General features: G+C 43.2%; 1 protein-coding gene across 1 annotated transcript in view; it reads left to right on the top strand.

Annotated features, from left to right (window-relative positions):
- MGAT5B (alpha-1,6-mannosylglycoprotein 6-beta-N-acetylglucosaminyltransferase B) overlaps positions 1-24,226 on the top strand; it is a 116,166-nt gene that overhangs the window by 71,549 nt on the left and 20,391 nt on the right. Inside the window, exons 11-15 of the mRNA XM_048490879.1 lie at positions 2,103-2,233; positions 4,434-4,439; positions 9,978-10,133; positions 13,637-13,783; positions 14,371-14,487. Of these exons, the coding sequence (XP_048346836.1) occupies positions 2,103-2,233; positions 4,434-4,439; positions 9,978-10,133; positions 13,637-13,783; positions 14,371-14,487 (557 nt within the window). The remainder of the gene's footprint in view (positions 1-2,102; positions 2,234-4,433; positions 4,440-9,977; positions 10,134-13,636; positions 13,784-14,370; positions 14,488-24,226) is intronic.

Below are 24,226 nucleotides of genomic sequence, written 5' to 3'. Positions count from 1 at the left end.
ACAGCAGGAAGAATGTGGGATGTGACGTTACGGTAAAAATAACCTCAGGATTAGATTAGAAATGAAACAAATGGGGCCTTCTGAACTGACTGTTATGTTACAGGCTGATCATCCTTCCCTCTTCCTTGATATATTCAGACGCACATTTGTAGCTGTGATGGAATTTTCATCAATGGTACCAAACAGCTGGAGAAACGTACAAAGAAAATGCAGGAGGATTGCTTGAAGGTTAAAAAGAGCGGAATGGCTTAGGAGGATCATCACAACCAGAAACCTGACACCTTCAGGGACATTTGAGTGCTCTAGGGGCCCCTGCTGAATGGAATGAGGATTAGAAGTCTCTTTCTAGTTAGGGAGCGTAGTGGGTTTACTAGAGTTTTTTTCATTGGGAATCCAGAATCATATCCAGCTGAAGGAAGTTATTCTGTAGTAGTGTGACTTCCCCTTCACATCTTTGTGGAACAAATTTTCCCTTGAGCAAGATTGGCATGTGCAATATTCTAGTAGTGAAGGATCCTTAGTTTCTGCTTGCGTGGCTGGCGCTACTGCAGTTGTCTCATGGGTTTTTTTCACAGCTGTTGCATCTCCTTTCTTGCTCCCCAAAAGAAAGAGAGAGTGTACTACAGCACCTCATTAGATAGGAGTCCAGGAGATGAATGGACTCTATCAAGGAAACCATGGCCCTCGGTTTACAAGACCTGAGTAGGGCTCTTAATGGTAGGATGTTTTAGAGGACCTTGATTCATACGGTCGCCATGAGTCAGGAGCAACTTGACAGCACTTAATACAGACATACACAGAACCTAAAGGTTAACAAAATGTATCCCTGCATAAGTTTTTGTGTCATAAATATAAAATCTAATTGAGGGTAAGAGTGAGATATATAAGGAATATTCAGTGGGGCTGCATAGAGACTGTATAAAGGTACAGCTAAATTAAGAGTCGTAAAGAGTTGGTCATGATGAGACATTAGCACCTATACTAGTGAGGATCAAGGTCTTCATTCAAGATAGCATTAAACAACTTGAGGAATTCTAATTCTGCACTTTCACATTGGATTTTCTCTTTGAAGTTATTTTGAATGAGAACTTTTAGATCAGCAGTAGAAGATTAAAATGTCCTAGAAGATTAAAATGTTCCCCCAGTAGTTTCTGAATATTTTGTTTTCAAACATCAGATTAGCAGAATATCATGTTGGGAACTCCACAGGACCCAAATCCCCCAAGAAGACCCAAGAGAGGAATTCATGGTTTCCGTAGGAACAATCCAAAACTCACTGCTTCACATTTTAGTATATTATTTAGCTTTCTTAAGACGAAAACCCAGAAGAGGGAAAGGCAGATAATTCCCTCAGCATTCAGAAATCACGGTTGTTTGAACATTGCTTGGAAAGTTGAGGCCAGTTTTTACACATGTAGTTTATTTTCATTTAAAAGCAGCAAACCAATACAACTGATCAAGTGCATTCTCCAAAGCAATTTCACTCAGAAGCAATTCAATTTCTGGAACATTTGGGGGGCTGTTGAGAAATGGCTCCAGAGAATTATGATGTAATTACACTTGGCCTTTTAAAAATGGTTGCACCATCCTGGAAATTTTCAACCAAAATGTATTGTTTTACAAAACATAGCATTTTTCAGCACAAATGCTATACTTTTTAATTGCCAGGTCAGCTCTGTATGATTCCCTTCACCGTATTTCAGTTTTGTTTAATGAGGAGAAAAGTCCAAAATATTTCTGATTTATTCCATTATTAAGCCCACCAAATCCTGTAACAGAGGGTGTGAAACATCTCAAAGGATTTATTTCTAAAATTAATGCAACTGACTTGGGAAAAACACAAAGCTGTTCTCTGGTGAGTTGTTAGAAAATCTGTGCTTTAATCCTGGTAGAATGTGTAGGAGGACAGTGACACTCTTTGTATGTAACAACTTGGCAGTGAGTCTAGAGGAAGCGAGTGCAAATTTTGGTGCAACTGTCATGAGGCCTCCTGGAAAATTGTTTTCACAGAGCTCTGGGTAGATTCATTCAGTTGAGAAAGGGGGGACCTCGTTAACGCATTAACAAGAGAGTCAAACTCATGGCTATTTATTTTTCCACAGCTCATACGCCTGACAATTCCTTCATGGGTTTTGTGTCTGAGGAACTCAACCAGACTGAGAAGCAATTTATTAAATCCAACAAAGCAAACAACATGGCGGTGGTATATGGAAAAGAAGCCAGTATTTGGAAGGTGGGTTGCTGACACTTGCATAAGCACTCCATTATTTTAAAAAAAAGGAGTCAAAAGACTCAAACTTTCCCATGGTTCCAAAAGCAACTAAACACTCATGACTTTCTGGAGGTTACTGAACAATATTTACTTGTGTATAAGTCTTGATTGGGCTCTGTTGGGCTTGCTTCCAAGTAAATGTGTATTAAATGTGCCAGTCATGCATCTAACATCCCTGTGGAGCTTTGAGAATCTCATTCAGAAGTTTCAGAAGGTAGCTAGGTTGGTCTGCAGCACAAGAGCTAGATCTGACTTCAGTAGCACCAACAAGATTTTCAGGGACCATTTATGCATGCACTACTTACCCTGCAGCTGTGTGCTTTGCAGTGAGGTTTTCCCATTGTTTTTTGTTTGCACAGGGATTCTCCTCCTGCAAAGTGTCCCTACCTAAGCCAAGCCGCCATTTTGCCTGCCCACAACTTTCTTGTTATTTTCATGCAAACTCCGTTTGGAGAGGCTAGCTGGTGACTTTTTTCCCTGCTATCTTTGACTTAGCATTAGTTTGCTAGACCATGTCAATTTCTCGTCAAGTTTCACTGGGCTTGTCACTCCAGAGATAGACCTTCAACATGAAAAAAAAAAAGGAAGCCCTTCCAATTCTTCTGAGATGGTGTCCCGAAGAGTGGAAGGAACTGTTGTAGTGTGGGCAGGGAAAGGTGGGGAAGAACAAGAAAACCCAAAGGAAGCTAAATGCACAGTGATCTCCTTAACTTTTCCTGTGAAGTGAAGGGAGAGGAAAAGTTGCCCATTTAGAGCTTTCTGAAACTGTGGGGATTCTCTGATCTGAAGGTGAGGTGACTGCCAAAGTGGGGAAAATGTGTGCATAAGTGAGAATCAAACCTGAGTGGGGATATATGTTCAATGTGAAGGAGACCACACATGCATAAATGGCCAGGGTGTATTCTTTCAAGAGTCAAAGTTCTCTTGGTGGACCATTTTGCACAACACAAATAAAATGTCTTGCAGACATCTTGAAAAGAACTGGTAGGCTCTCGTTCTGTCCTTTTGGGGGGTAAGGACAGAGTGGGCTGGGGCAGGGCCCCCTTTTCAGGGCTGTTCCCCTCAATCTGCCCCTCTATGTCACATATTTATCCATTAATGTTTCAACCCTTTCTCTGACCGCAAATCCAATACATTATAGGGTATCGTTCCTGCTGTCTACTTTTTCTCCCTCTGAGCTCTTTATTTAGACTGAAAAGTATTTGAACATTGGCAAGCTCTAACAGGCTACCTTTCCCATCCTCTTCTTTTATCTCTTTTGTGTTATTCTTCACAATATAGAATAATGGGTCCAATATACTAACTCCACAAACTTGAATGGGCTTAGGAAAGGATGCTACAGTTGAAGTAAAATGTCTCCTCAACCTGAAACCCAAAAGCAGCATGATACTGGGGTTGGTTTCAAGACAGATGTCAATGAACTTTGCTTTTGAATTAGGGATGATGGGTTGGAGTTCCATGACCAAAGGGAATTTGGGGCTTGTATTCATTGAATTCTAGCCACTGTGACATTCCCCACCCTCACCCCCATGCCATATCACAAAGCAAATCACTTTTAAAATTGAGGAGGCTTCTGAAAAAGACTATACATGGCATGGGAATCTTTGATTCTGTGCAAAAAGCCAGAAGTCCTATATAGCTTCTTGTGTTTATCCATGTAGCTTTTTGAATCCTTTCCAGTATATTGCTTTTATGCAGACTGCTTTAAAACAGAAGTGCTGCAAAGGAGAGGGAAGTTTCCGCAAAGGACAATAGACACTCATGCTGTTTCTTAGTGCTTCAAAGCACTTGTCCTTCAAGCTGAAGGGCAGGCTGGGATGACTAGACTACTGAAGGTGTCCTTTGAAGAACCCAAGTAATCCTACTACACATAATGCACATCATCATAGATCATTATATTGGGATTTAAGTGACTTGTTTCAAAAAGCAGTTATGAATGCTTATCATCTACAGTACTTTAATGGTCCTGTTGTCAAGGCATTATCTGACACTGCTTCCAAAGTAATGATAAAACTCATTTGAGCTTCTGGTCATAACTTAATAACTTACATTCTGCCATCAAAGAGCATTCTCAGAGCATTTTAGTTGGTTATGGTGAATACACAGGAATTAATTCTTATTTCATTTTACTTCTTTTTGTGCACCTTGATGGGATGTCCAGTTGCAGGTACAGTAAATGGCAAATCTTTTTAAACTATGTATATATTTCCAATGTATAATAACGGAAACGGTCATGTTTCACTGTTTGTCATATTTATTATTCAACCTTGGATTTCGATTTCCTTTGACAAAAATGAATTCCACTTGAATTACTATATGATGAAAACTGTGGATAATGTTTAGTTTAGCAACGTCCATGTCACCATTTGTTAAACAAACATAGTTGGATTTTATTTCTAGTACTAGAGTACCAGGGCCATGTCACAATGTACACGCTGAAATCAGGTATATAAATACCATACATACAGAAGTCAGATACAGACATGTCACATATACAAATGCATTTTTAAAAAATCATAGTTTTTAATGGATATGGACATATTTGAATATACTCAGTTTTTCTTTTGCTTGTGAACAATTGTCTCTACTTTTCAGTTAGCTTTTGAGCTCACTGTTAAAATATATAACTTTAGTTCTTTTGTTGATAAGTACAAAGCATTTTACTGGCATCTGGAAGGTCATTTATAAACCAACAATGAGCAGATTCCTTCTAGATAATGAAAACCCAGCATCTTGTCAGATATAGAAGGAAAATAGGGGAAAAACAAGTATCTGAAACAGCAGCAACCTCTTGCGTGTGAAATGAACCTCATAGGAGAGAAGTCCATTTCAATTCCTCATTGAACTTGCTAGTTATCAGGGACAGATGAAGTGTTTTTCAAGCTCAAAACATGTTGAGACTATTTGTTATTAAGTACCTCAACGGTTGCGAAATAGTTGAAAGGACCACTAAATATAAAAACTAAGTATCAAAAATATGTATTTATTACAAATTAAAATCATCCACATTTATAAAACGTCCATAATAGACTGCCTTATGGCCACAGTATCTTAATTACGTTGCAAAGAAGGGTCCTAAGGGAACTTTTTTGATCCTTTAAAACAGACACATTTTGACCAACTGGCCTTCCTCAGTGTCAAAAGTAATACAATAATATAGAGTTTAGGTACCACACTACAAATTACAATTGTAACATGTTTATGACTGAGACCAATTTAGACCAATTTAGTTGTTTAAAATAGGCACCCAGGCCTTCCGCACAAAGTCATGTCCTCTTGAAGAGTATAATGCTATGTACCAACCATGTCAAATTCTGCTATGGCAAAATCCTATAATGCCTCAGTCATAGGAAATTATTTTAGTGTGGAGCAAATTAATTAGATCATTTGACCTAATTCATTTGCTGCAGACTAAAAGAATTTCATATGACTGAGGCATTATAGGATTTTGCCATAGCAGAATACATATGTGTTTTTGATACTTAGCAATTTTATATATAGAAGTCTATTTAACTATTTCTTGACCTTTTAGGTACTTAATTCTAGTTTTGTAGGGTTAGGTTTTGTTCATTCCCCCCTTTTAGTCTGGGACCATTGGTTAAGCAGAATAAAGAATCTGATGGGGGGGGGGAGTTATGAGTTGGTACAGCCCTCCTTGTTTCTTCTTTCTCTGCTTGTCGTTTCTTTGTTTCTGCTTTGTAGTCTGCAGCAACGTGCATAGAAGCACAGCTGCTTCTGGCTGACTGAATAGTCGGACAGTACCTTTGGCTTGTCTCATCATGTGACATGCCAAGCACCTGCTTGTATGTGTGGCAAAATCTAATCCAACTCAAAGAGGACTTCAGGTTTTGCATGGAGACATTGATGTAGACATCTCCTACCCTCAGGAGAGAATACTACTACAACACCGCCGTACAGCCCGGAAACCACACAACACCCCATCTCCTACCCTGAATGAATCCATGGGAACTGCTAAACCTTTGTGAATAGGATGTAGACACCATGCTAGAATGGCTGCTATGGGTTTGGTAAAATCCCCAAATGGTGGGAGATTCTGAAAAATGTCAGGATCTTCTGAAAGAAAGCATACTCCTATGCTGGGGACAGCTGTATCAAATGGGTGCTCTGCAGACATAGAGCTAATGCTGCTTGAGTTTTTCTGACACACCAATGAAATTTAAAAAAGCCAAGACTGGCTTTTTGCTATAGAGAAGAAGCAAGTGGGTAGCAAGAAATACCCCAGTGAGTGCTGTGACGTCTCCAGACAGCATGATGAGAAGCATTACATTGATGCTTTGGACCGGATTGGTATGTCATATCATACGATTCATGTTCCTACAACATGAGGCTTAGCAACCCTTCTGGGCTTCATTTCAGAGCTTTAAGTAGCCATTCTGCAACCCAAGCCAGAGATCTCTGTGAAGCCCAGTCATGGAAATACTGGTCCACCATAAACACTCCATAGTCCCACTGTGAAGTTCCTCCCTCCTTGTTCCATCACTGAGCTCTTCGGGGATAGGGCTGTCCATTAAATATAACAACCAACCAACCAAACAAACAAACAAATAGTTCAAAGTCATCTGATAAGTAATTCCAGCAGTTGGGAGACGATATCAGGTTCCCATGCTTAAGTGGCTTTCCCTGTCAACTGCAAATAATGTACCATTATAAAGCTGCAACTATTTTCAAAGCATCATTCTCCTCCTGTCATTTGAGAGTGGTGGCAACCAAGCTTGATGTTTTAGTAGTGGAAAACAGAGGCATAACTTCTATAGCCTCTTCAAGCTCCCAGCTGCTGCAGACAGCGGGGATGGATAAGTGTTATCAAGGGCCTTTCTTCCTATAAAATCCCTGGCCCTCTAAGGGCATGAGAATTAATCTGGAGAATGTGTCTGAAACTCTGTGGCTGGAAAAAAAGCTTTGTTTCGCTTTTTCCATAAACACAAGCTCAGGATTGACAATTTTGCCTCTGCCCTCCCAATCATAATTTAATGTGTCCTGTTTTGCTCTTTTAGTGCTCAGGAATGAAGAAAAATGGAGGGGGGTGGGTGGGCGGGCAGGAGGGGGCTGTTCTGCAAAGGACAATGCTGACCATTGCCAAATTCAATGGGAAGTCTTTCAGGGAATTTATGCTGGCAGCAAAGAGGGATCCATGCTTGGAAATATTGTGTGACATGTATTGATCTGCAGGCCTGTTCACTTGATAGAGTGATAATGAAGTCCTTACCAGCTATGTGAAGTTTTTAAAAGGTAACATCAAATGAGCTCCAGAGTTAATCAGCCTAATGCAAGCCCCGCTCCCTAAAGGAAAACTTCTGGGAGACTACAAAATACTGCTTTTTAAAAAGATCCCTGTAAAATCTTTCTTTTTCCCTCTGAGCCATTGTGAAAGGGAGAAATTAGTATATCCCCTTCCCAGGTTCTTGTTTTTCCTAGGTGTGTGTGTGAGGAGGCAGTGACGTAGGTATAGATTTTTTATGGGGGGGGGGGGTTGGGGGTAGGGCATGACCACACCTCCCCAAGCCTCGTCCCCAGCCTCAGTGCTTATAAATGAAGTTCTCCAAGTCCAGGCAGATGTAGCTAGGGAAAATGGAGCCCGGTGCAAAATCTGAGTTTTGTGCACACCCCACCCCATGGGTGGCCGCTGTGATGCTGGAATTCACCCCCAAACAGCATCACTTTCAATGGTGTTTAGACCAGGGAGCCCAGATTCGCCTTTTAAATCCATCTTAAAGGGAGAATCTGGGGTCCCCAGTTAAAACAACATTGAAAGTGATGCTGTTTGGGGATGGATTATCCCCCACCCTGAAACAGCATCACTTTCAATGTTTAAACTGGGGACCTCAGATTCCCCCTTTAAATCCATGCCGAAGGGGGTGGATTTGAAAGGCGAATCTGGGGAAATTTGGGGGGTGCCTGCTGTCAGGGGTGCAATTGTTAAGCTAGCAGCACTAAACTTTCTGGGTATCTTTAGGAGACTCTCCTGATGATACCACCCAGGTTTGGTGAAGTTTGGTTGAGGGGGTCCAAAGTTATGGACTGTCAAAAGTGTAGCCCCCATCTACTATTAGCTCCCCTTGGAAACAATGGGGGATGGGGCACCCCCTTTGGGAGTCCATAACTTTGGACCCCCTGAACCAAACCTTACCAAATCTGGATGGTATCATCAGGAGAGTCTCCCAACATATCCCTGAAATTTTGGTGCTGCTAGCATAAAAAGTGCGCCCTCTGCAGGCCAAAAACAAAAAACCCACTAAAATACAAAAAAAATCACAAATAGGGACGGAGCTTCGTACATGTAATGGGGGGATTGAACCCGAAAACCCCCACCCACCCCTTACCTACGTCCTTTGTGTGTGTGGGGGGGGCTATATTATAAAAGGGTCACATTTGAATATATGAAGCATGCTTTACCACAAGAGTTGCCAGATCCCTCCTGGTAACAAGCAAGAGGTTTAGAGAGGTGGGTTTGGAGGTGGCAATCAGCATCCCTTCTGCTATGATGTCACTTCTGGTTTTTGCAGAAGGTCTGGGGGGGGGGGGTTGTCTTTCCAGAATTTGCCAAAAAAACCCTCTGTGGTTTTCATAGAGTTTTTGAGGAGAGTACTAGAGCATCCCCTCCTGGTATGATGTCAGCACTTCAGCATAAACTGGAAGCAAAATCATAACCCAGGGGATGCCAATTGCTCCGTTTTCCCTCTGCCAGCCTTCTTCCTCCTGTCAACCAGCTGAGTGTTGGCAGGCAGCAGAACTAATTGGCAGGTGATTTCCCGCCATTACCAGGCAGTTGGGAACCCTTTCTACCACTGTCAGACAGTCTGGGATTGCATTAATAGGCCAGACCTGATAATCTGAAGAAGAATAAAAGCCAGGCTGAAAGCACCCCCTAAGTCCTCATTCAGCTTTCAGGGAGATGGTTGTCAAGGAGGGAGAGATGAGTGCTGGTAATGAAATATCTAAAACAATTTCAATCTTATTTCTGTCAGCCTCTGGTGAGAGAAGAAACAAACAGGAAAAGCAGCTACATCCTGAAAAAATATTCATCATAACAATCATAAAACAATTCATGGTATTGGATTTAACAAAAGCAGATTCTGTTTCCCAGATGCTTTGATCTAACTGAAGGTGCTCTCTTCTCCGAATAAACTACCATCCACATACTTTGATCAATAACAGGGACAGGATAACTGGTCTATATTACAGGGAAGAGCAGTGTAATATGTATTTTGTACTGTTTTCCCTCAATGTTTGAAGTGCTTCACAAGTATTTTCACAGCACTCCTTGCAACATCCCTGTAAGGAAGGCCAATATTATTATCCCACTGTTAGAGTAAGCAGACTGAAACACAGGTGCTTGCTTAAGGCTACCCTGTGAATTTGTAGCTGAGGTGAGAATTTGAACCAGGGACATCCCAGCTCATTCTCTAAGCAGTATTTTGGCTGGTCTTCCACAGTCTATGCGAGGAATCTATAATTATTTGCTAGCTTCTGATCTTCACTTGGGAAAGTTAACATTTGGACTTCATGAAGTTTTAATGTTTTAATGTATTTATTGTGCATGTTTTTATTGTAAGCCGCCTTGAGTCGCTAGAGAGATGGTGGGATATAAATACAATAAACAAACAAACTGTAAGAGAATTCAAGTTTTCTCCTTTCCGTATCTGAATTACTGACCCCTCCCCCCTTTCCTCTTTCCCTTTCCCAGGGCAAAGAGAAATTTCTTGCTATCCTTAACAAGTACATGGAGATCCATGGCACTGTTTATTATGAAACCCAGCGTCCACCTGAAGTCCCAGCTTTCGTGAAGAATCATGGCCTTCTACCACAACATGAGTTCCAGCAACTGCTGAGGAAAGCCAAGGTATTTATTTATCATAGGCAAAAAGATCTTCAGCAATTTAGGCAGGCTGCAGCTAAGAAGCAGTCAGTTTTATAACTCTGCTTCACAGGGGGGTTTCCCTGCGATTGTTTTGTTTACACAAGCTACCCTCCTGCAAAATCTTCCTAGCAGAGCTGATTAGGTGCAAATCCCCACACATTCATGAAGCTCACTGAGTGATCTTGGCCCAGTCAATATTGCCCTAACCTAACCTAATGCTGCTAATAAGATGAGATCAAAATATGCAGACGGATATTTAGGATTGCTGCTTTGCACTCTGAATCCAAGCATATTTACCTAAATTCAAGCATATTTACTCCCAAAGACAGCCTTATAGTGCATTCCCATGGACGATCATGCTGAAATAAGTCCCACTGTGCTCTATGTGACTTAATTCTGGGTAAATGTGCAGCTTTACACAACTGTCCTAAGCACCGTTACATCCATCTGAGCAGAGTGACTTCAATAGGTTGTACATCTCTTTAGGAATGCAGCCTAATTCATTCATTTATTTAATTTATAGAAACATAGAAAGATAGAGGTGAAAGGAATCTCAAGGGTCATCTAGCCCAACCCCCTGCACTATGGAAGAAATTCCGTACTACCTCTCCCAGTACCACTGCTTCCCCAGTGACTCCTGCTCTATGCCCAGAGGAAGGCAAAAAACTCCAGGATCCCTGGCCAATCTGACCTGGAAGAAAATTTTCTGAAGTAGTGATTGGCATTACCTTGGGCATGTGAAAAAGGGTTGTGAGAGGCAAGCTCTGACTCATTCCTTCCTGCCATCCCCGTCGTGATCTGCCAGAGTTCTCAGCATCAGCAGTGCTGTCAGATGGCCATTTAGCTGCTGCTTAAAAACCACCAGAGAAGGAGAGCTTATCTACTGCTTTTCCAAAATAAACTCAGATCACTTACTTAGCATTCCCAAAGAGCACTCTAGGTTAGCCATTTCTTTTCTACCTTTTTAATTTTTGTTACTGCAGCTCTTGGCTCCATTAGCCTTCCCAGTGATCTGGAGGGCATGTGCCCACCAGGGCTTTTGCCTGAACTTTTTTTTAACAAAATGCATTTGTGGTGCCAATGAGTTTCTTATGGGTCACTAAGGAAGTTCCTTTCTGTCCTGTTCTGATCATTTCTCAGGCAGGTTAACATCTCATTCCACACTTGGTAATACAGGGGTGAAGCCACTGTATGTGTGAAAATGGCCTAATAGAATTAGAAAGGAAGAGTGGAGCAGAACCCTAATGGCCTGAGAAAAGAAACGTAATCTCCTTATGGAAAAGATAGCCAAGGACATTACAGATGGATCTTCCTCAAAATTGTATAGAAATCTTGTCAGTTCTTTGAAGCAATTTACTGAAGCGTATAATTACAACAAAAATTTACTAGATTAATTCTCTGTTTTTAAAATGTGGACATATAACAGCCTTCACCTTTCATATTATTGGTTTTGATTTTCAAGCTACATTGCCCCATGGGTAATGGAATAATTTTCACCTTGAACAAGGGCTGTAGAATGGATGGAACTTATCCCTTAACAGCAGTGGTGGGATTCAAATAATTTAACAACCAGTTCCAGTGGTAGGATTTAAATAATTTAACAACTGTTTTTTTAGAAACACCATTTCAACAACTGGTTCTGCCGAAGTAGTGCGAACCTGCTGAATCCCACTGCTTAACACCCTTTTAAAACCTTTCTCCTGCCCCCATCTTATCCCATAATCTTCATGGGTAATAGGAAGCAAAATTTAGTGACGTTCTTTTACAATAGTGCTTTGATTGGCTTTTGTTGATTGCATCCTGTGTCTTTAGATATTCAAATCCAGGTACCATCAGCGTAAAACATTTCCTGATGATTCCTCACTCTCATGTATAAATGAAACACAAAGTGCTTTGCATTGTGTTTTCCACTGCATGAATGTAATAAAAGGCTGAAAAAAAGGTACCTTATGCTGACATCAACTCTGAGAGTCTTTGGCCATTCTGTAGTATGGTTTATGTGGCTGCTATTTATTGAGTCAGTCTGCTACTTTTCTATAGGGGAAAAAAACCCAGCTAATGTAAACGCTGCTTCTTGTTTGACACTGAAACTCACCTAACAGAAATCCTAGCTGTGTGCCAAAGCGCCCTGAACATTACAGTCAGAGGTGTAGTGCCGGTGGGGTGTGGGGTTCGGCAGGCAGGCCGCAGAGGGGGCAGGGCGGGGGGCACTGCAGCAGGGTCGTGGGGCATGTGTGCGCCCCAGTGGGAGTTTCCTCTCACTCCGTCTCTATTTACAGTTTTTTGCATTTAGCTGGTCCCAGTACTGAAGAATGATTACACTTCTCATCCAACCATGTTGGAATGGGGAACCTTTCAGAGAAACTGAAGGGCAGTCTTAAATGAAAGTAAGGCAGGCATGAACAGCAAGTGGCGTAAGTGAAGACAAGTTAGAAAAGGGCTTTTTCATGCCCTTTTATTATAACTGAGCCCCACAGAAACTATTAAAAGTGAGCCCTTTGTAAGGCAAATGAATGGACACACTGAAATAGACAAAATATGACTAACTGCAGACAGACATAAATGCAAGCTTTTATAGATAGCTCTGGGGTACATTCCGCCTTACATGTTGCGGCCTGAAAAGTTCTCTGCTGGTTGCCATGTGGAAGCATGTTGCTAAAAATAGCCATGGAAGTCCCACATAGCCACATGCCACTCTGCATGGCAGGAACCCCCCTGCAGAGAGAGCACGCCTCTAGCAACATGTGTGAAGGCACTGTTAGCTCCAAAGGGAATCTCAGCTTTTATATTCAAATGTAAGTCATTTTACAGGCCTCATGGTTGCATAGATAAAGATTTAAATGTATGATGAAAAGGTGCCAATGGAAGAAGGACACAAGAAACAAGAACCCCCAATTCATCACTTTCACAATTTCTAAATCTTTGTATAACAGGGTTCCCACCCCCCCCTCTTTTCCCCCTGGGGGCTAATTCAAGCTCTTCACAGGATGGCAACAATGTCTCTGAATAAGAAAATTGTCAAATAATGTGGCCAACTATTCACAAACAGTAATGTGACATCTGGCGTTTTCATTAAAATTATATGCAAATTGTTAATTAGTGCCTGCTAACATATGCAAATTAGAAGAGACAATCTGACTCATGTGACAGGTCGAACATAGCTTGTCTGTGCTGGAGGAAGGCCTCCACTGCTGGGCTAGCAGCAAGACTTTCAGCCAACAGGTGAGAATGAAGCTTGAAGGGCAATGGGGAAGCTTGGTGGACCATTCACTTCCGGTGCTAGTGAACAACATTACAATCCATTCCCCTGAGGAAGTGGAACGGTCAACAATCCAGGCTGTTCTCCCAGGCTGTTCTCCCTTGCAAACACCTGACAGTTCTGTTCAATCTAAAGCAAAGAACGGAGTGGAACCATAAGGAAATAAGAACTGTGAAAGTTTATGATAGTGAAGGATCACTGAAATGTCTCCATTTCCTTTCTGCAGATCTTCATTGGGTTTGGTTTCCCTTACGAAGGCCCTGCCCCTTTGGAAGCAATTGCCAACGGGTGTATTTTCCTGCAGTCCCGTTTCAACCCACCCCACAGTTCACTCAATCATGAATTCTTCAGAGGGAAGCCCACATCCAGAGAGGCAAGTTTGATTTGCAGTTGTTCGACTGAGGTCTCACAAATAGACCTGGATATTTCTAAAATGTACAATTATTCTCCATCAGTCCATTTTGGGAATGATCTCAGAGTAAGAAGGTTCAAATCTCAGGGTAATCATGGAAGGTACAGAAGACCAAGGGTAAATTGTTGTTTTGAAGGCTTAGTTCTCCATGTGTAAAAACAGTAAAAGTAGCCTTCGAGACCAGGTTGTAAGGATGAATGTCTAGCTAAAGCAAGGTTTCTTCACATGTTGCTTTTCTCCTGCACAAAAAATCCTTACCAGTAGTATGCACGTTGTGACATGTATAGATTCATGAATGGAGATGGGGCACATGTCTGTGTTATAGAAAACTAGTTTGGTCTTGAGTCTGAACTGGAATACTTCATCCATAACTTAGAAATGTTTGTCACTGGATTGCCCTTTTTCTCTATAGTGCTACACAGAGTTTCTTTTTCTTCTTTCTGCCCTTTCTGGCCCAAATTCAGGGTTCCCTGTTTTCTGGGGAGGGGGGGGGATGTTTGTGGCATCCCTGCAAGAAATGTTTAGAAATGTTCACTTCTACATTTTAGGTATCCTCCCAGCATCCTTATGCACAAGATTTCATAGGGAAACCCCATGTGTGGACAGTAGACTATAACAATTCTGAGGAGTTTGAAGCTGCTATCAAAGCCATCATGAGAACCAAGGTAATTTCTTGTCAAACCTAGTGAAATGTTGTCTGTCCCAGAAACTGAGCCTGTGTTACTGTTTTGTAAGCACAGGGAGTGGGTTCAGTAGGAACACAGCAGGTTGGCAATGAGCAGGAGTCTCTAATGCATTTGAGGAAGAATGTAGCAAAACATGAGTCATTGCAGGTCTATACACACACACACACACACACACACACACACACACACCTTCACAATCACAGAAAACTGTAGAATATGTAATCAAACCATCCGGATTAGAAGATATTACTAATAGAGTTGGGGGGCATCTGGAAATCAAATAACTATTGTGATATTGAATATTTTTCATCTGACGTTTAGAGTGCAGTCCACAGAAGAGGCATAGCTGGGCGATAGTGCACCCGGCAGAGGCGTACTGTGGGGAAATGGTGCCTGGAGACAATGACCGAGGGGAAATGGCTCCTGGAGCTCTGACCCCCCCACCGCTGCCCGCCCCCTTTGCTCCCAGAGCCCACAGTTTCTTCTGCCCTCCCCTCTGGGGAGGCAGAAGAGACAGACAACTATGAGGGGTGGGGCTTAGGGGCATGGCCATGGGTGGCTCCCCTCTGGGTGGCCCCCCTTTGCTCCTGGCTCCCACGGAGCCGGCAGTCAGCAGTCCCTTCTGCCCTCCCTTACGGGGAGGCAGAAAAGACTGCCATCTATTGGCCTCTGGCACTTGCTTTTATAACACTGAGGCTGGGGGCAGGGCTTGGGGAGGGTGTGGCCATGCCCCCCGAAGCCCCGCTCCAGTGCTATAAATGCAAGTGCCAGGGGCCGATAGACAGCAGTCTTTTCTGCCTCCCTGAAGGGGAGGGCAGCAGGGGCTGCTGGCTGCTGGCTCCCTAGGAGCCGGGAGCAGGGGGGGGGGTGTCCTGGACCTTCCTGCTGCCTTGCCGTCTTCTTTCTCATCACATGGGGGCTGATTTTGCGCCCCTTATGTGACCAGGTTAGTGGTGCCTGGGGGCAGAGGGTATCCCTCGTCCCTGAGTAGATACGCTACTGGAACCTGGTGCACACTGCATTTTCTCCCCCACTGTGGTGCCCCGCCCCCCACGCATACACACACCTTCATTCAGCCTGAAAGTGCAGGCTGGAAAAGCGGCCTGTTCACTTGAAGCTCAAAGCAGCCTGGTGGGAACTACACTTCCCAGACCTTGGGGCTCGCAAGGTCTCCTGGGAAATGTAGTTCCCACCAGGCCGTTTTCAGCCTCAAGTGAACAGACCACTTTTCCAGCCTGCACTTTCAGGCTGAACTAAGGTACGTGTGGGGGAGAGGCTGGGGAGCCACGGGGCAGGGGGTTGATTTTCTGCCCCCCAAGCATGCGTCTGGTGCAATGCGGTCTCAGGTCCACAGGTGGTGGGCAGTTTCATGGTGGCTGGGGACAGTGCCACTGTGGCACAGTTGTGTGCCTCAAAAGGGGTTTCAGGCAGTGCAGGAAGGATTAAATGGGCTGTGCCACACCTTTAGGTGGCGTAAGTCTATGCCAACCAAAGAGGGTGTTCCTGGGCCAAAAGGCGACAGGAAGCTGATTAAAGTCAGAAGCACCCCAGAAACACCCCCATATGCTTCCCACCAGAGCCAGCTTGAGCTCCTGTGGTAGAAGAATGCTGGTGCAGCCGTAGCTTTCATATTCGATGCTGGCATCAGTGCCCCACCCACTGACGTCTTTGCCCCTTGTGCCCGCATACAGGGCACTGGCTTACCCTCACACTGCTTCTACAGCTCTTTCCCCTCCCTCCCCGATTGCACTCTTAATCTTTTGAGAGGTCGTGTTCTTTTTAATTTCTGGTATTCAGAATCTCAGACTGTAGGTGAAGGTGAGTGTTTAAGGGCTGCTTCCAACATTATTTATGATATATATCAACCTCACCTTAGAAAGGCATGCATACAACATATTCCCATTTGCCATGTTGGCTGCTGGCATTTCAGCTGCTAGCATTTTGTTAAACACACATCTTTGCAGAAAAATACTTGCATGCTAAAAAAAATGCAAGCACATAAATAACCTTTCATGAGGGAGTTCTGCAAGAACTTTAAGAGCCAGACTGACTATTATAATAAATATTCATTGGGTGCTAAAAGGGGCCAATATGCAACTTTTTCACCACTCCCCCTGCACTGCAACAAATAATTTACTTTGTATTGGGAGTTTATGCATTTTTCTGACCCTCTCACACCACTGATGATGGTGAAATGACAGTGCCATAACACAGGATCAGTTCTACGCGATGTCACCAAAGGCAAACTAGACTTTTGGTGGCTGTTTTCATTGAGTGGCATGCCTTTCTACAACTTCTAGTCTAGCTCTAAAACATGGGACTTGCATGTTCAAAGAAAACTTACATCAGGCACAATCCTCAATGCTAATAGGTTCATTTTCAGAGAAATCACTTCTGGGCAATTTTTCAAAGATTGTACCACAGAGCCTTTTCTGTATCAGGCAATATTAGCTTTGCCCGCCTGCTGTTCCGCCCATGCAAGTTCTGTAAATACTCCAGATAATTTGTCTTCTTTAATTTAATTATTCATCATTGGTATTATTAGTACTTGTATTAAGCCATTCAACAACAACAGGAAGAGCCCCAAGTGACCCCCTTTTACATATGAGCATTGCGAGAGGGGGGGGGGGGGAGAGAGGCAGAAAAGGACATTCTGAAAAATGCAGCACTTGCCGGGTGATGACTTCTCTCCAAGACTTTTAAAATGTATCCATCATGAATATTTACCTCCCCAGCAGCAGAAGCTTTTCAAGTTGTCCAGATCATTAAAGTCAATTCTCCTGGAGGGGGAGATGTGCTGATTTCCATTTTGCTCACAATTTGCTTTGGGTGGGCACTGGGCGTCCCTGTTGTTACTAAGATGATAGAGTGCAAAATAGCATTTCTCATAATAGCTGGATCTGATTCAGAAGGTTGGCAGGAGTCTGAGAATTCAGCTCCGCTGAAAGGTTAGTAAAAGAGACAGTCTGGGTGTTGGAGTTATTTTGGATCAGCCCAGTTTGTGTTGAGTGCAGCAAAGAAAACAACGAGGTCAGTGCAAAGATAAAACTTACATTTAATTCAAGTAGCTTCAGTTCACATTCTTTGGTCCAGATGAAAGACAGATAGAAAGCCCTATTCGAAAGAAGCGTACTTCCCTATACAAGTGGGCATCTAATGTGCCTTCATGTGCATGCAAGATATGAATTGCTTCTGTAGGAAAGTCCCACAGTAGCAAGATGCCACTGTGGCATGTCCATGTGCTTAGAAAGAAAAAAGGAGAATGAATGGCTACAGAGGGAGAAGAAGGAGGAAGTCCCTAGGCCCAGACAAAGAGAGAGCAATTCCCAAGAGAAAACAATTTAGAAAGGTACAGCATCGCCCAGCATGGTGTAGTGGTTAAGAGCAGGTGGATTCTAATATGGAGAACCGGGTTTGATTCCCCACTCCTCCACCTGAGTGGTGGAGGCAGGGAGGCAGTTTTCCACTCCCCCCAATGGGCCCCCACACCACCCCCGTGCCCTTAGCTGGTGGCGAGGCCTTGCAGGGCAGGGCTGGGTGGGGCGCCCGGCAGCAGCCTCTACCAGGCCTGGCCAGGTGAGGAGAAAAAAAGAAAGTGTGGGGGGAAATTTTCCACCCCCATGAGACCTCAACGGCATCTGCCCAGGCCGCCTGCCCCCACCCTGCCCTGTGGTAGCCAAACCACTGGGCAGAGGCTTATCTGGTGAACCAGATGTGTTTCCATATTCCTGCTAGCTGATCTTGGGCTAGTCACATTTCTTTGGAACATTCTCAGCCCCACCTCCTTCACAAGTTGTCTGTTTTGGGGAGAGGAAGGGAAAGGGTAAGCCACCTTGAGTCTCCTTACTGGAGAGAAAGGTGGTGTATAAATCCAAAACTCTTCTTCTTCTTCCCCAGTGTCCAAGCATGCAGAGTTGCTCATTCCTACACTCCCCCTCGACTCTGTGTGCCGTCGAGGTTCACAATATTCAGATTGTCATGTAGGCCCTGGAACTTGTCCCTTGGTAGTGGTTTGGTTAATATGTCTGCTGTCGTCATCTCAGTTGGACAGTAGCAAAGCTTCACAGTTCCTTCTGCCTGCAAGACTGCAAAATTCTTAATTCCAATTTGCCTAGTATGCACACTGTTCTTTTCTGAAGGAGAGAGAGCTATACAACTCTGGTTATCCTCTAGCATTTGAACTGGCAAAGGTTCTTTAATACCAAAATCTTCTAACAACGTTATAAGCCATCATAACTCTCTACACGCTTCAGACTGTTGAGGCTTGTCTCATATATAATGTTCTGGCAACCCTCGGCTCACCTTTGAGTGGATATTTTGCAGAGAGTCGTAGCCAGTCTAATATCCCTAGCTAAGATGTCTAAATAACACATGTGCTTACAAATACATGTTTCTCACATTGTAATTTGGGCAACATGGAAAATAGGGTTGCCAAACAGAGTGAAGAAAGGTGTCCTTCCACTAAATGAATGGAAATGGGCAGCTGAAGCTTTTTATGGCATAGAGGTAAATAGCATCCCATTAAAGAAACAGTACATTTTCTCCAGGCAATTGTCAGCCCTAGTGGATTACAAATAATGTAAAGTACACCATGTTCCTGATCATTTGAGAATATACAACATGTGGGATGAATTGCATTGATCTTTTCTGTACTCCCTGCCGTCATATATTTGCATGGGTTTTTTCTTCTCCCACAACTGGGCTCTACTGGCAAAAGATGATGGACTGTTTTGAATAGAGCATAACAGGGCTAATCATTCAAGAAGTAACACATATTGCAAGGGACTGTTTCACACTCTGTCTCAAGTGAAGGTAGAAGTCATTTGACTGCTGTTGTGATTTGCACATGAAGTGGGTACACCACATCTTTTCCTGCACAAAAACGACAGGTAAAAATGCAATTGCTTTGGACACCTAGATATTATATTTTTTATTTATTTAATTACTTTCTTCACTGATAGGTTACCTTTCTTGTTAAGGCTCCAGGTGGGTTGAAGGACTAGAAAACATCACAAATAATGCAGTAAAATAAACAAGAAAACACATTCAACAAATGCTGCAGCAAAACTAGGGCCCCTTCCACACACGCAAAATAATGCGTTTTCAAACCACTTTCACAACTGTTTGCAAGTGGATTTTGCCATTCTGGACAGCTTCAAAGAGCACTGAAAGCAGTTTGAAAGTGCATTATTCTGCATGTGCAGAATGAGCCCAAGTTACAATTTAGAGAACAGTGCAGAAAGTGTAAAATATATTTCTTTCATTTTATGTTTTATTACATTTTTACTTTACCCTTTCCCAATCTAAGCGGGCTTCAGGGGGGCTACCAACACCAATAAATACAATTAAAATATAAATAACCTCATACAATTTAATTAAAATATAAACACAAAAAATTAAGATTATCAACAGCATCCTGGTCATATCTCTCTCAGTTGATGCTTTTCGTTTCAGTTCTAGAGAGAAATCACGCAAATGCTGGTTAGTGGAACCAAAAAAAAGATGTTGGAGGGGGCACAGACAGGGACAAGGAAAAGGACAAGGGACCAGAGTTGGGAAGAAGAAGAAGAAGAAGAAGAAGAAGAAGAAGAAGAAGAAGAAGAAGAAGAAGAAGAAGAAGAAGAAGAAGAAGAGCAAGAAAGAAGAAGAAGAGCAAGAAGAAGAAGAAGGAGGAGGAGGAGGAGGAGGAGGAGGAGGAGGAGGAGGAGGAGGAGGAGGAGGAGGAGGAGGAGGTTTGATTTATATCCCCCCTTTCTCTCCTGCAGGAGACTCAAAGGGGCTGACAATCTCCTTGCCCTTCCCCCCTCACAACAAACACCCTGTGAGGTGAGTGGGGCTGAGGAGAGAACTCCGAGAAGCTGTGACTAGCCCAAGGTCACCCAGCTGGCGTGTGTGGGAGTGCACAGGCTAATCTGAATTCCCCAGATAAGCCTCCACAGCTCAGGCGGCAGAGCGGGGAATCAAACCCAGTTCCTCCAGATTAGATACATGAGCTCTTAGCCTCCTACGCCACTGCTGCTGCTGGGAAGAAGGGGAAAGGAGAAAAGAAAAGGTGAAGAAAGGAATAAGCAATTCAATAAAAACAGCTTCCAATTTTTCACAGACATTAAAATAATACTGTATTGTCCTGGCTCTAGGGAATAAAAAACGTTTTTCGGAGCATACAAAGACTGTTCACCTGCTGAATAATAGCAACGGCGGGATAACTGGAAAAACCACTGAATTTTTATTAGAAGTGGTCAAGTCAAAGACATAATGGAAGCTTGATCACCTCTACCAACCTTACGTGCTTTGTCCAGTTTTATGTCCTGTTTTAACACCTGCTCTGTCCTGTATTTTATTTTATTTTTACTGATATGCCTAATAAAGGTCAGTTGAAGTTGAAGTTGAAATAATACTGTGAGTCAGGTTACTAACTAAGGGTTTCAAGTCTAGGATGGAAAATTCCTGGAGATTTGGGAGTGGGGCCTGGGGGTGAGTCTACCCTGCAGTACCACTTGAGACCCTTATCTTTGCATGTGTCTGGGCCATTTTAATTTCCCAGTCCACCTCTACTGCTAGGCATACATTGCCTGCCAGGAGATTGATCACCCCATTCTCTGTTTCAGTAGTCCCAGCCAGGCTGAAGAATCAGGAACTTCCTGAGCCCATTTTGGATTGCCTTAAGGGTTAGGGGGTTGCATTTAACTTGGTAGATCACTGGCAGGCCCGGTTTATGCCCTCACATATTTAGTTCGGCAATCAACTGCAAGCCATTATTGCTCAAAATAATTATAATGAAAGCTCAGACTTTGATCTTGTGACACTCAGCACCTAACAACCCGACAAGGCGAAGCTACAGAACAGTTGCATGAAACCCACTGAGTGTGAGAGACAAAAAGACAAATTGCAGCCCACAGGAAAAGGTGAACCTGGAAGTATTGTCCTAGTGATGAATTACAGCTGTTACCGAGAGGTTAAAGGCGACAGGCAGAGTAGGGGGTGGCTTTCATTCTGAGGTCATTTATTTGAACTTCAGCATTTACATTGTCAAAAACAGTTCCTACACAAGCAATTTAATACAACCAATATTCTGGTGTAGCAAAGGGAGAAGGCTTCATTATATTAAAGTCAAATGTACAGGAACATAATGGAAAATTATATATTTCAGGATATGCTTGGGCGAGTAGCATATTAAGCATTGCTGTGAAAATAGCTGGTTAAAACATCCCCCAGGCTGCTGTTACACACTGGTCTGTTCGGTACAGCTGAAATAAGACATCTTGAGAATGCAAAAAAAGGCATCCTGGGAAGGCAGTCTGAACAGCCTTTTTCCCAAGATGTCCTTAGAACACCTTATTTCTGCTCAAAATGTATTTTTAAAAAAACACTTCAAAGTGCACTCCCCCTGCCCCCCACCCCAGCTGTCTGGCAAGACCTCTCCTCCCTGGCTGTGTGCAATGCAGAGCTCAGGAGGCCTAACCTTTTGTGTGCAATTGAAGGGATTCTCCCTGTTGCCATTTGCTGAAGATTGCCCCAGAATATTTGCTCAGCAAGCTCTGATCCTAGACATCTTTTCAACCCAAAAAGTACATAGTTGTACTCAGCTGGTCCTGCTGATTCCATAAATGTATAGCTTTCCTATTTATTTTTTATTTTCGAGGAGCTGTCTTCGTAGCCATGTAGACACACATAAAAGAATCTTAGCAGTTCAAGCCGGCCACCCATTGAAAAGCATTGGGTTGACCTGTCCTCCTCTGACTGACAGTTTTTTTAGTTATTGTCAAAGACTTTCATGGCCAAAATCACTAGGATGTTGTGGGTTTTCCAGGTTTTATGGCTGTGTTCCAGTAGTATTTTCTCCTGACGTTTCACCTGCATCTGCATCTGTGGCTGGCCATACAACCCGGAAAACCCACAACATCATAGTTTTTTCTTACTGCACAGAAAAATTAAGTCAGTCCGCAGAGAGCAGGTCACCCCAGTGCTTTTCAATGGATGGCAGATTCCTCTTCTGTGTGGCTAAGATTCTCTTCTGTCTTTCTGCATAGCTACAAAGGCTGAATCCCCACCAGGAAATTCAATCTAGATCAAACAAAGTTTGAAAATAAACTGCACCGTTTCATCGAGGTTTCAACCGCCTCACCGCAGCATATTTCCAGTGAAGACATCTAGGCCTATCTCAGATTCAAGAAATGTAACAATTCCCACTACCACGCGATTGGCTTGGCGGGTCTCTCCTGATTGGCTGTCGTGCCGTGTTGGGGCGGGACTTTTTTTCTCCTGCAAAAATGTGCTCACCTTATGACATTAGCATGTCATCATGTCAGCACGTCTCCCCCACCCAAGGTTTTGGTTGGTTGGTTATTGTTCTCTCATGCTCTCGCGAGAACAGCATCGCACACACTGATTGGTTGTAAGGCATTTGTGTCACGCTCCATGGTGGGAAATTTGAACCAGGACTAGACCCCCAATCCTCCCCTCCAAACTGGATCAAAGACGTGTTTTTTGAAAAAGTAGTACTTTCAAGCAGGTTTGGCAAAGACATGGGATAAGGGGGAGAATGAGCGCCAGAACCAGGATGAATTCTTGTTCGTCGATCAGGCAGTGGGTTCTTCCTGAATCCTTGACATTTTGCGTGCGTATCACACAATTAATTAACCGTGGGGAATCGGCCACAGATAGCTCTTTTAAGAAAGAAGAAAACAATATAGTGCTGGAATCAACTGGACCAGTTGAGTACAATTATGTACTTTTGGGGCTGACAAGGTACCCAGGATTGGGACCTGCAGAACAAACGTCCTGGGACAACCTTCAGCAATTAGCAACAGGGAGAATCCCTTCAGCTGCAAACAATATGTCGTGTCTAGGATGAGGGTGAAACTGACCAGAGAGCAAAATTGTTGGATGGGAAACAGCCTCTTTTCCCCTTGGACACCTTTGCTGTCTGGAAAGCACCCAGAAGCTGAATCTTTTAAAGACTTCCCCTGATTTTGGGTGTGCGGAATGAAAAGAGGCAGCTGCCTCTTTTTAAGACGTCCCACAAATGTCTTTTTTTGTGCTGCGAGGAATGGACTACTGTTAGACAATTGCATTATTTTCTGTTTATCTGGCTGATAACATTTGGGTTAGGCTTTTTTCCCTCCCATAATTTTGTGTGATAAAAATTCATTATTTGTTATGGGGCCATGATTCCTGTTGGAGACTCAGGCAGATTCCGCATGTGCCAAACCAGCGGTATGCAAATGGTGTGAAAACGGTATAAACTCTTTTACACCCTTTTTGAACCATTTTACACCATTTGCACACCATTTGCACACCGTTGTTTTTGGCCCTTGCGGAATCCGCTTAAGATTCCTATGGAAAAATCACAGTTTTTGGATATGCATCTGGGCTGTGAGTACATTCGTTAAATAGCTCTTTTTAAATTGGCATTATAGGGTGTTATGTTTTTACTGTTGTGTTCAAGCCAATTTCCAGAGAGCCTCTTGCCAAATGAGAATTAAGTCCCTTGGCTGGGAATTGGGAGACAGCTTGAGCCTTGTGACATTAGTTGCCATGCTATGTACAACCAAAGCAACTGTGTCACTGTTATTTGTCCTTCACTCCGCTTTGGTGGCCTGAAATGACATCCCCCATCTTTTCAAGCTGACCTAAAATGATTCTGCTTTTCCCCCCAATAAGTGAAAAACCATTACAGGATGTAGCAGGGTCACAAAAGCTGTAGTGCAAACAGTCA

This window comes from Sphaerodactylus townsendi, linkage group LG03 (assembly GCF_021028975.2).
Source record: "Sphaerodactylus townsendi isolate TG3544 linkage group LG03, MPM_Stown_v2.3, whole genome shotgun sequence".
Lineage (NCBI taxonomy): Eukaryota > Metazoa > Chordata > Lepidosauria > Squamata > Sphaerodactylidae > Sphaerodactylus > Sphaerodactylus townsendi.
The sequence above is the reverse complement of the archived record's forward strand: the minus strand, read 5'-3'. Positions and strand labels throughout refer to the sequence as shown.